The following is a 12,680-nucleotide window of genomic DNA, read 5'->3' on the forward strand; positions in this document are numbered from 1 at the left end:
AAGTGTCAATGGAAAAGGAAAAGAATGGAGGAAAAAAAAGAAGAGAACTAATAGAGATCTCCTTGCCATTCTATGTATAACAGGGACGGCCAGGTCGACGCTCTCTGAGGTGGTGATTTCTCTAGGTTGCACCTCTTTCATGGGGTTAGAAGAGCTTTATTGTGGACGGAGGAGACTCGGTGAGGATTGCTTTGGGTCAGCACTTTTAGGTGCTTGAATTCCAAGATCGCGGGCTAGAAGAGCTTTAGTAGATTGCTTTGGAGTTCTGATCGCTGTAACATTAGGTTAGATTGCAATTGATGGACAGGAGTATAAATTGCGATTTGAAGCCTACCCCAGGTTGGTCTGAACGTTTCGTATTGCAGAGAGAAGGGGTGACTGATTGCCTTTGAGGTCACATGGGAACTGATAAGGACTCCAGCTTAAATAGTCATAGAACTAATTGTGCAATAATTACTACGACAAAGTAACGCCTGCAATGCCATCTTTTGTTAGGCAGGCCCCCAACCCCTGTACCTTTTTTAGGCGCAACAGAAAACAGCGCCTCAATCCCTTTCTCGCAATCAACTTCTTTATATCGTCCTCGCTTGATCTAAATCAAACATGCAGTCTTGTGGGGGCGAAGTCGTACTGAATCAAAACATTCCCACTTGTTGAATGCCTATATATATATATATATATATATATATATATATGACAGATAATTAATGTCATTTATTATTTTCATCAATAAATAATATACCTTTTATTACTAGTGTGATTCATCTTAGCCGACTAATCGCTCAGGATTTTGACTGCCACCAATTCGGTGTCCGCTAATTTGTCCATAAAGAAAGCACATCACCATGTTTGCCTCCCTTCTCCTTCCATATAACGCAAGCATCACGGAGAAAGTACGAGTCATAAAGAGGAAATCTGACGGCGGAGGTCGGTATGGGAGGAGGGACGGGCACAGGGCAGGGGGAGACGGGCGGAGGGAGATCGTGGCGGCGGGCAGAGGCGGCCCTCAACCGCGCCGTCGCCACTAGCCCCGTCGGCAGATACTTCGACATCGAGCACCGCAAGAGCTCCTTCACCAAGGAGCTCCGCGCCGGCGCCGCCACGTTCCTCACCATGGTCTACATCATATCCGTCAACGCCACCATCCTGACCAACTCCGGAGGGCCGTGCTCGGTGCACGACTGCACCCTCCCGTCCAACTCCTCCGCCTCCGCCGCGGGCGGCCTCCCCGGGCCCGAGTGCAAGTTTGACGGCAATCCAGGGTACCAACGATGCCTGTCGAGGACGAAGAACGACCTCGTCGTCGCCACGGCCGTCGCGGCCATGGTCGGCAGCTTCGCCATGGGCTCCTTCGCCAACCTGCCGTTGGCATTGGCCCCCGGCATGGGCACCAACGCCTACTTCACCTACAACATGGTCGGCTTCCACGGATCCGGACACGTACCGTACGGAACCGCACTCGCCGCCGTCATGCTCGAGGGCTGCCTGTTCCTCGCGTTATCGGTGCTCGGCCTCCGCGCCAAGCTAGCCCGCCTGATCCCCAGCTCCATCCGCCTCGCGTCGGCCGCCGGCATCGGCCTATTCCTCGCCTTCACCGGCCTCCAAGCGAACCAGGGCGTCGGCCTCGTCGGGCCGAGCTCGTCGACGTTGGTGACGCTGACCGCGTGCTCGAAGATCGACGCGGCCACCGGTGAGTGCCACGGCGGCACCATGGAGAGCCCGACGTTCTGGCTCGGAGCCGCAGGCTTCCTCGTCACGGCCGCTTGCCTCTCATGGGACGTCAAGGGAAGCATGATCTACGGCATCGTGTTCGTCACACTCATCTCCTGGATCAGAGGCACAAGCGTTACGGTCTTCCCCAACACGCCGCTGGGGAACTCGAGCTATGCTTACTTCAAGAAGGTGGTGGACCTCCATATCATCCGGAGCACGGCAGGGAAGATCAGCTTCAGAGGCTTCAACAGGAGCGAGGTGTGGATGGCCGTCGTCACGCTCTTGTACGTCGACATCCTCGACACGACCGGGTCGATGTACTCGATGGCTGAGTACGGGGGGTTCACCGACGAAAATGGCAGCTTCGAGGGGGAGTACCGCGCCTTCATCGTGGACGCGAGCTCCACCATCGTGGGGTCGGCGCTCGGTACCACGACGGTCACCACCTACATCGAGTCGACCGCGGGGCTGAGGGAGGGCGGCCGCACCGGGCTCACGGCCATCACCGTGGCGCTCCTGTTCCTGGTATCGCTCTTCTTCGCGCCCCTGTTCACGAACGTGCCGCCATGGGCGATCGGGCCGTCGCTGGTGCTCGTGGGGATGATGATGATGAAGATGGTGAAGGAGATCGAGTGGTCGGACGCGAAGACGGCGGTGCCGGCGTTCCTCACCTTGATTCTGATGCCGCTGACGTACTCCATAGCTTATGGGATCATTGCAGGGATCGGGACGCACATTGCACTTCATTTGCTCGAGTATGCCATGGCTGTTTACAGGTGGGCGCTGAAGACGGCGCATAACACTCGCAATCAACTCGGTTCGGAAACATCACAAGCGGAAGCGGCAGCGGCAGCTGTTTGATGATATTGCCGGTCGTTCTCATCGTGTATCCAAACTAAGGAATAAATCTGCATCAGATTAGGGTAGAATTAATCGTTAGGATAACAACATTGGGATGTTCATCTGCCGTCAGGATGTAAGGAAACCTCTTTTAAGAGGGCTATGTTGCGGGATTCACGCCACTCCCATATTATTAGTCTTTTCATACTCAAGTCTTTCTTTATATAATTTTTATTTATTATATTTAATCCACTGAATTGACTTAAGTTTAATTTAAAAATAATATATTAATCTCTTACCATTTTAATTCGTTTCTTTTGATGCTGAAATAAAATAAAGACATTATAAAATCATTTTAATTCGATCTCTCTTGCATGTAGTGCTCATCTTCGTTTGGAAATTGAACATTCTTAAATTTGATTTTTTTTTTCTTTTTTTTAATTAAAAAATTTATAATAATAAAATTGATCATAATAGCCTTTTAAAAAGTGGGTGTATTACAATATATAATATAAAATTAATAAAATTATTAATTGTTGCTCGTGGATGTCTCGTCGTTTCATATGTCGAATAAATATTCGTGAACGATCTTTCATTTTCGATTCTTTTCCTTGGATTAATTATCATGCTCGAGCCGATTGATTCGAGGCTCATACTTAAACGAGTTTTATCTATGAGTCTTGAAGAATTGCGACGACAATCAATCAAAAGGGCTTTGATCTTTATTATTATTATTATTATTATTATTATTTTAATTAGGTTTCGGAATCGAATCATCCGAGATCTATTCTGATTTGGTTTGATATGAACGAACCATCGGACCGACCGATTTGGCTCTGATCCGAACTGAACCGGAGACAGGTCTACCAGAGTAGGACGACTGGATTTGGAACGGAAACGAATTAGAGGTTAGGTTGGCGTGGCGGGGAGAAGTGCACGAGGTTTTCGTTGTTCTCGACCTCCAAACTGAAGTCACCACTACCCGCCCAACAACACTTGGCCTCCGGCGGCAGGACGAAGAACTCAGACACGTCAAAAAGCGACGCAACTCCGAACACTGAACTCAGTAAAGTGTCTTTTACAGCATCTTGTTGGCGTCGGCGAGTCACAAAACTCACCACCCACCAAATATCCATCGATCAGGAGGAGGTCATTCTATATCTCAAGTTTGGTATAAGTTCCGCTCATATCTTTTAGAAAACACAGATTCCATAAGCGAGAATTCAAGATGCCTTGAACGATTTCTCTCTTGATTGCTTTTTGGTGGAACCACTCCTCTTTATTTGATGCAAAAGTATTATAAAATATATTAATTATTAAATCATATTTCTTCAATTTATCCTTGATACAAAAAAAAAAATTTAAAATAGTATCAGAGCAAAAGATATCATATTCGACATTCACGATAAATTAGATCGACGATGAAAAGTAGAAATAAGACTACATACATTAATCCTTAATGAGTTCATCCTTGTATTTTCTTTTATATGACTCATTTAGGGACTTCCCAAGAGGTAAGACTTTTTTTTCTCTATCCACCAAAGAAACTTGGCCAACCTAATCTGACCAAAACCAGTCATGTTCAGCAATGTGTTAATTCAACTTGGCCAACCTAATCTTACCAAAACCTGACATATTGGCACCTCCAAGTGATGTAGTGTCAAAGTCTATGCCTAACTTTCACCAACCAGTCATGTTCACCATTGTGTGCTTCAGTAGTAGTTTTTGACTGCCTCCATGAACACACACAGAATAATAAACACATCCTTCCTATGAGATCAATAGTTATTACCAGTAACAAATCACTTTATGTTAGGCAAATGTTTTCTGATTTATATTACAGAGGCAAGAAATGCCTTAACAATACATGACAATCTTTGGAAGATATAATGTTAATAAGCTTTGAATGACAGAAAAAGTGGCTTCTTGCTATCATATCATAACACCATTATTACTATCTTTGTGGAGACCCTAATGGTTAAGACCCTAATGTGTCGATAATAATTCTTTTCGGAATTATTAGTTCATTCTCCATTGCTCTCAAGTGATTCGATCTTTCTAAAATCGAATCACTTGCCCGGTTTCCATTGCTCTCAAGTGATTCGATCTTTCTAAAATCGAATCACTTGCCCGGTTTCCATTGCTCTCAAGTGATTCGATCTTTCTAAAATCGAATCACTTACCCGGTTTGCCAAACCAATTCGGATCAACGATCCGAGAGGTGGAATCAGCATGACAACAACAGGAAGGCTGTTGTCACAGTTAAACAAGAAAAGAGGGACAGGACAAAACCCTAAAACAATGAAATTTAGCAAAACATGAAGTATCTAAAGAACAAAAAGATACAACTTCAATGCTATTTAGATCCCACAATGTGGCTTTCAACAAGATAAAAGATAACCTAATATCATTAACCGACGGTAACATAAAGCCCACAAATATAGGGTAGCAAAGACAACAAAGCTATGGCTGCAAAAGCTCCCCATAAAATCACATCAATCCACTATGTCCATATTGACCAATCAAAGCATTTTGTACAAAGATGAAAGATAAATACAAAACTTACTCATATTGCTCGTACAAATTTCACAGATGACAACAACAAGAATACACAAATTTTTGTGTTGTTTAGGAAGAAATGAAGAAACCCACAGTTGTATCATCATTTACAATATGTACAATTCATTGATGAGTGCAAGAAACGTTATATCTTTCGCTCGGCGGCGAAACATAATTTACATTTGTGAAGCTTAATTACATATGGAGTACATGTAGCAGCAGTAAACACAGTGCATGATAAGTACTATGACCAAAATTACATACGTAAAACGATAGATGTTGAAGACAGAACTGGCACTGGCAACATGTATCTTACTAGAGCCAACTCAAAATGCATTCGACAGTTTAACTTATCTGCACTTTAATTGTAGGCTCAAACTCGGTTATAAAATCCTGCAAAGATTTCCCTGCTGAATGTTGTTTGCTATTGTAAAATCCTTCCAACCATTTGCAAAGCCTATAAACTTGATGCTTTCATGGTACGTGGCAGGCCAAAGTCTGTCAGATGGATCCCGAAGAGTTACAATGTTCCTATCATGTCTTTTATCCTTCTGAGATGGCAACCACTGGGGCAACTTCTGCTAGTGTAAAAGGATCAGAATCAGAACCTCATGGAAAGGTTACGGTTGACTTCTGCAAGTGTAAACATAAGGACAACATTATCTTTGGCTTAGACTAATCATTAGACAGGTCTTGGCCAATCTAAAATTGAAGAAAAGAACAAGTTATGCCAAAACAATTGACGAAAAAAGGGATATGAATTAGATGTTATGATAAATTATGAATGGTTGAGATACTAGGAACATACGGAACATAATTGTTGTTACCGCAAACTGCAAGATTGCGAGAAAGATGTATGAAATTGTCTACAGAAACTAATTCCAGAATCACTTTCTTGAATTATTTACCTTTTCAATTGATATTAAATTAAAAATGTACTCCTATATTTCAAAAATTTTCATGTCAACTCTACTTTAGTCAGCAGAGGTTATGCTCAAATTGAATTGATCTAGTCACATTATTCAAAATTGTTGCAAATTACATTAGCAAATATCGTGCAACTTAAAGCAGATACCAGAAGAGTTTGATACAAAATATCAAGCCTGTTCAAGGATGTTAGAATAAATACTCACGAGACAACACTGAATGTTGGATGATAAGGTTTTAAGCTGAAGCAGAAAGAATTTGGTGAAGAAAGGTCATCTAAATCCATGGCTTGATTTTTAAGATTTTGACTTATTGTGCAAAGAGTATCCTCTTTCTCATCCTCTTCTGGAAGCGCATCAGACACTTTTCCTAGTATTTTCAAGTTAGCTGTTTATTGTGATTGCCATTGAACATAAAAGGAAAATTCAATATATGAAAGCAAAGAAGTCCAGACTGCAATCACCAGATTGGATGTATTTTCCTCAGTAAAATCCACAGAAGGCATGTCCTGTGAGGTACTTCTGATGCTTCCAACCAATGAAGAGAATCTTTTCTTAATAATGAACCTGGGGTATTTCCTACAAGAAAAGGAGTTTTTTTTTTCTATCCTGCAGAACTTATGGAAGAGGCCAGTAAAAATTTACACCAAAACGAACATCACATTAAAAAATTTTCTGAAGATCCATGTTGAAGAAATCATCTCTTTCAGTCAATGGGTACTCACCATCCTCCTCACATGCATGCATACCATTGCTTGTTTCATCTTCAACATGGTCCACCGTTAAGTCCAGGGCAATTATCTTCAGAAAGCAAGGAAGGATCTCTACACATGGTAACACTGTCATTGCAGCTTATGCTAGGAGCAACTTCACCGGCAGGTAAATTAACAGGGGTTTCTTTAATGGCACTGAGTCCATTCTACAAGTCATCATTGACAATGCGGCGTATGCCTTCCTTTGTGAGAAGAAATTTGCAGACAACTTCCTCAGATGCAATCAAATTTGTCCCCATAACATCAAGAGTTCAGTGTCCTCTCAAACTAACCATCTGAATTTTGCGTTCCTCCTGTTCTCCTGCTGGACATTTCTCAGTTGTGTTTTGTGGCAGTGAGAAATCTAATTTAGGAATATAGGGGATGATGCCCCAACAGCAAACAAATTAATGTTTAGTCTCAGATCTTCTGCATGCAACTGTTGGCGCAATTTCAGATTTGCCATGGCTATTCCCGTTGCATGATAAGTTTTCTTCAACCAGTGGGAATCTCATCACGAGTTCAGAATGGAGCCCAGTTTCAAGGATTTCCTGATCATGCAATTAAGTTTTATGAACAACACATGTTGTGGGTTGTTCAATGGGAAGACTCCCCTTTTCTTCGGGTTCTTCTGTTGCTTGTTCACAATGGGCACTTAGTTAAATATCAAAACCTCCACAAGACAAACGGAATGATCCAACACAAAATCATGTCATTCTTCTTGAAAAGCCAAGGAGCCATTAACAATAGACACTTGAACTCACTGGCCAAGCGAACTACTTTATTGATGAATTTTGGTCGTATAAACTGCATATAAATGTTCAAAAGCAGATATCAAGCAAGACCAGTGATTTAAAAAGGCACTCGGGTGCTTGTCTAGTCGCTCGGGCGAGGCGAGGCCCGAGCGCCTCGCTTCATTTCCAAGCGGCGTGCTTCAAAGAGGTGCCGCCTAGGCGCTCGCCCGAGCCCAGGCGCCGGGCGCTTCGGGTGAGCGCCTGGGTTAAACCAAGTGACCGAACCAACGATTTAGGTTTGGTTCAGTCTCCGGTGCTTTAGTTGGTTCAATCGAACCAACGAAAGCACCGATATCAGCGCGACTTCCCCAACCCTAACCCTGTTCGCTGTTCACGCTGCTCGTTGCTGCTCCCGCTGTCACCGCTCCCGCTGCTGCCGCTGCCACTGTTGCCGCTCGCCACTCTCGCTGCCGCTGCTCGCTTTTACCGTTGCCGCTGTCACTGTCGCCGCTCGTCGCTCCCGCTGCCGCTGTCACTGCCTCTATCGCCGCTCCCGCTGCTCGTTGCTACCGCTGCCACTGCCACTATCATCGCTCGCCGTTGCCGCTGCCGCTCCCGCTTTTCTCAGCACCCTCGGTCTTCCCTTACACTCTTCTCATCTCTTTCGCTTCTCCTCTTTCGAAATCGAAAGTATACTGTTAACAGTATACAATATAACACTATTATTTTGATTTTGATACTATTAATTTTAATATTATTAATTTTTAGCGTATCACTTAGCTTGGGCGAGGGCGTCGAGCGTTTTTGGACCGTGACGCCATTTAGCGCCTAGCGCTTTTTAAATCACTGAGCAAGACTACCAGAAAAAAGAAATATTGCATGCGAAGAGGAAGAATAATGCATCAAAAGCAAACACCCTATAATACCACTTGCATGAAGAAATATATTACACTTAACAAGATAAAAAATTTCCATGCTCGAATGCATTGCCATCGGTTGGGAATAAAATAGAACTGTCTTGAGCCTGTCGAAGAATAAACTCCCCTTTCCATAAACCATGATTACACCCAATAGAAATGCTGAAAGACCAACCAATTTTAAGCAAAATCAGCAAATTCTAACACTAGAAAAAAAAAAAGCAAATTAAGAATCAAATAAACAACACGAGGACACAAAACTGTTAATAAGCTATAAACAACGAGGCGTTGACTCACAAAATCTTGACAAGAAGAAGGATAGCACATTATCTATGAGGGAGACAAAAGTGGAATCATTATTGTCTTTTCCTGTCTCGAAAGGAAAACCTCCTCGATGGAGAGAAATCAAGACGGGACACCATACGAACAAGAAAAGGATTCTCACTGAAAAAGAAAGGAGTAGAAAGCATACCAAGTTCTCTCTGAAACGACCAAGCATGATCTCGAAGAAAGAAGGCTGAGCAGGACGAGGAAGACACTGAGACTGAAAAGAGGGCTTTTCCGAGAGAGCACTGCCCTGCGCAGTCCCTGAAAGGCCGATTCTTCTTCTTGACGCCAACCATCTTCCCTTGATTCTGTGTCCTCCCTCATTCTTCGCATATTTTCCCTTTTTCGTGCTCCTTTCTCCTTTACACGCAGTAAAAAGCCTTCAAAGAGCCCAACTTTTTCTTCTCATGTTCCTTGCCCCAAATTGACCCTTTCCCAAGGCCCACAAAACCCTCTCCTTCCTCATTCACTGCATGACCTGCTTCGATCTTCAAGCTTTAATAGAGGAAAGTGAACCATTAAAGTCGGCAAGGATTGGGCGCTGCAACGAGTACATGCGTACTAGGGTGGTTGATGATGCATACCATCAGCGCGGAGGGGATTGCGAGGGACGCCTATTGGCTCCCATGTGGAGCCGTTCGTGATCGCGAGAACTGGTGGGGAGGAGAGACCACATAGCATTGAAGCCGTGTCCACGACGCTTAGGGTTGCAGCAAGTGGCCGATTGGGAGGGAGGGAAGCATTGGATGCAAATCCTTCCGTGCACACCGTGCGGAACCCGGGTTTACACCTGCGTCCTTATTCGACGCGCGAGACAGACCAGAGGAACGATGTAAAGCATCTGAAACGTGGGGCTCACAATCTTACGATAGCCACATCGGAGGGCTTTATATCAGATCACTGAGCCGACTCGATGCATGACTCAAGACACGAGCGTCCAACCGTTGGTAGCAAACCGGCGGCTCGTGCCTCGACCTCCAGCGGGTCACGACAATCGCTGGTCTGTGAAACCAAAATCGGTTGAATCACCCGTGCAATGTTTCCTGGTCGGCAGAGGATCCGCGGGTAATCGAATCCGGCATTAGGTATCACTAAATGACATCACCCCGGGAGATTTCAGGGGTGTCTCGACCAGTCCTACAACGTCGCACGCCACTCTTTTTATTTTTAAATATTTTTATTTTTAATAATTAGGAGAAAAAAAAATTAGGATGTAACATTAATTGACAGTTGTACCTACAAAAACTATAAATACAACTTTACCAACCAGACTAAATTATCACGGAAAACGAATTAGCAACTGAAATCATCAATGACATGAAAACTACATAAATCAGCCATCAACACTGACATTTAAATGCGATTAAACTTTCTTGGAACACCATATACTGTGCATCTATACCGAAATTACTCGAATCTAAATTATAACTAACATCGTCATTACATTATTAACCCATGCACAAGTCGATCAGCCACTATCTGTTCATACATCCATCACGTCAAAAACATGTATTGCAAGGGTATATACCAATATGTCAAAGATAAAGAAAGCATACGGAGCTCACTCTACATTGCATAGCAGCATTTAGATTCTGAGACCTTTATGCACGACCTTCAACGAGTAATTTCTTACAATGCAAACTGTGATATGTTTGCTTACACGCAGTCATTCTTGTTATTACGTAACACTCTCAGTGCCCTCACAGGTACACTGTTGTCGCAACCTCCCATGAGACCATTCCATGCACTGGAGTTCATACACACACTATAGATCAGAGTCCGACTTGCTAATGCACTGCGATGAGATCGTCTCTCTCGTTGAAGGTGACTTGGAGGCCATCCTTCATGTACAAGGTGGTGGTCATCTTGGGGGCTACCTTGTGGCCTTTCACCACCTCCACGTGGTAGCGCAGAAGGATGGACGCCGCCACCATCTTCATCTGCATGTAGGCGAACTTCTTGCCGACGCACAGCCTCGGGCCGGCGTTGAACACCGCGTACTTGAATTGGCTCTCCGTCGCGAACATGCCGTCCTTTATCCACCTCTCCGGCCGGAACTCCCGGCAGTCTTTGCCCCATATCGACTCCATCCTCGCCATGGAGTATATGGAATAGATGACCCTCGCCCCCTTCTTCAACGCCGTCCCGTCGGGGAACACGTCGTCCTCCATGGCTTCCTTGAAGTCGATGGGCACCGAGGGGTAGAGCCGGAGCGACTCGGAGATCGCCGCTTGGAGGTAGTCCATTCGTTTGAGCTCATCGACGGTGAAGATGACGTGGTCGAGGTCGTGTACTCTGTCTTCCCTTCTCTTGATGGTGTCGGAGATCTCGCGCAGGATGCGCTCCTCGACGTGGGGGTATTCGGTCAAGAGCCAGAAGAACCAGGCGAGTGCAACCGAGCTGGTGTCCCGCCCGGCCAAGATGAAGCTGATGCAGAAGTCCTTGAGGAACTTGTTGGAGAACTTGGGCTTGGTGCAGCCGCCATGGTCGGCCTCGTCGGTCTCGGCTTCTATCAACCTAGACAGGAGGTCGGACCGGTCGAAAGTTGAGTCTTTGCGGCTCTCGAACTCGGCTCGCCGGTCCATCACCGTCTTCTCCGCGAACTTGTGGACGATCCGGACCGCGTCCTTAAGCCGTCTCTCCGACCCGACATCGAACCGCCTCATCACCTTCCACACGAACGGCGGCACGATGAACCGGAACAACGTTAGCTCGGTGGCTTGCTCGAAGGCCTTGGCAAAGAGCACCACCGGCAGGTCGACGGCGAGGCAACCGGGGTCGACCCCGAAGGCGGCCGTGCAGATGTTATCGAAGGTGAACCGGAGGAACAGGTCCTGGAGGTCGACGCTCTCCCGGGTCCTGGCCAGCTTGTGGAGGACCACGAGCAGCTTGTCGTGCACCAGGCTGGTGATGGTTCTGGCCGAGTACTCCGCGAAGCGGCCGGAGTGCATCTCGCAGGCGGCCGCGCGGCGCTGCTCCTTCCACGCCTCGTCGTCCGCGTTGAAGATGCCGTCGCCGAGGAGCTCGGCGAAGCGCTCGCGGTAGTATCGGCCCTTGGGAAAGTTGGCGAAGCGGGTCTTGAGGATGTACTCGATTTTAGCCGGGTCGACCGTCATGACGCCGTAGCAGTTGCCGAACCACATGCCGCGGAAGGGGAAGGTGCCGCCGGCGCCGGCGATGGCGCCGGTGGCCCACTCGTAGACGTTGTCTAGGTGGAAGAAGAGAGTAGGGATGATGCCCAGGACGGGCCAAATCATCGGCCCCTTGGACGTGAGCCGCTGCATGGCTGCGCTGCACAGGAACAACCCCACCACGGCCAAGCCAACGTCTTCCACCCTCAGCTGTTCACTGACCTTTCTCCAGACAGCAGCTGCTACGTATGCCAGTGCGAGTACCATCTCTGCTGCCCGCAGGGGAAGTTTCTAAACGAGCTCAATTAGATCATCTTGGAAGTAGAGGAGATTAAATAGATGGGCGCAACAGGAAGAAGGTAGAGAGATCAGCGGTAGCCAACTGTTTCCTTGACCAGGTTCCACGAGGGATTAAGTGCGGAGGAAGGAGAGCGTTGGATCATTTAGGTAGAGAGCATTGATGAGGATTGGCTCATCAGCAAACTTAATTACATGGTACGACGCAGGTGGGGTTTGATGCTCTCGTCTGCCAAGCTCGAACGCCTCCTCTTTTGAGACATGCAAGCGAACGCACCGAGCAGCCGAGCACATGCGGTGCATGGGTGTTCTAGGGGCGTGGTGGGAGAACTGTAATCAGGCGTCAGTTGTTGCAGACTCTGTCTGCTTGCTTTCAGGTTGATGAATTGATTGTGTGACGTGGAACTTCCGCAAGAGGGATGACACCGGTCAACACCCCCAGTGGGTGCGTGTAGCTCTACCATGAAACGATACCAGCCATGAG

At 46.3% G+C, this 12,680-nt stretch overlaps 2 protein-coding genes and 1 long non-coding RNA gene across 4 annotated transcripts; 1 reads left to right on the plus strand and 2 right to left on the minus strand.

Moving 5' to 3' along the window:
* The first annotated feature begins 873 nt into the window (after positions 1-873).
* LOC103968444 (adenine/guanine permease AZG2) lies at positions 874-2,761 on the plus strand. The gene has a single exon (XM_009381670.3). The coding sequence runs from the start codon at positions 934-936 to the stop codon at positions 2,572-2,574; it is 1,641 nt and encodes a 546-aa protein (XP_009379945.2). The 5' UTR covers positions 874-933; the 3' UTR covers positions 2,575-2,761.
* A 2,431-nt stretch (positions 2,762-5,192) lies between these two features.
* Positions 5,193-9,567, minus strand: LOC108951428 (uncharacterized). Of its 2 annotated transcripts, XR_010501584.1 has the most exons (5): positions 9,353-9,567; positions 8,914-9,263; positions 6,503-8,603; positions 6,246-6,408; positions 5,193-5,745 (listed from the first exon to the last, which is right to left on the minus strand). It is a non-coding gene; the product is annotated as an uncharacterized LOC108951428 (long non-coding RNA). The 2 variants fall into 2 exon arrangements; XR_010501583.1 differs by lacking the exons at positions 6,246-6,408; positions 6,503-8,603 and having other exon boundaries at positions 5,219-5,745; positions 9,353-9,547.
* A 700-nt stretch (positions 9,568-10,267) lies between these two features.
* LOC103968445 (cytochrome P450 86B1-like) lies at positions 10,268-12,252 on the minus strand. Its single transcript, XM_009381671.3, has one exon. The coding sequence runs from the start codon at positions 12,164-12,166 to the stop codon at positions 10,556-10,558; it is 1,611 nt and encodes a 536-aa protein (XP_009379946.2). The 5' UTR covers positions 12,167-12,252; the 3' UTR covers positions 10,268-10,555.
* Between the last annotated feature and the right edge of the window lie 428 nt (positions 12,253-12,680).

Source organism: Musa acuminata, chromosome BXJ3-10 (assembly GCF_036884655.1).
Source record: "Musa acuminata AAA Group cultivar baxijiao chromosome BXJ3-10, Cavendish_Baxijiao_AAA, whole genome shotgun sequence".
Classification (NCBI taxonomy): domain Eukaryota; kingdom Viridiplantae; phylum Streptophyta; class Magnoliopsida; order Zingiberales; family Musaceae; genus Musa; species Musa acuminata.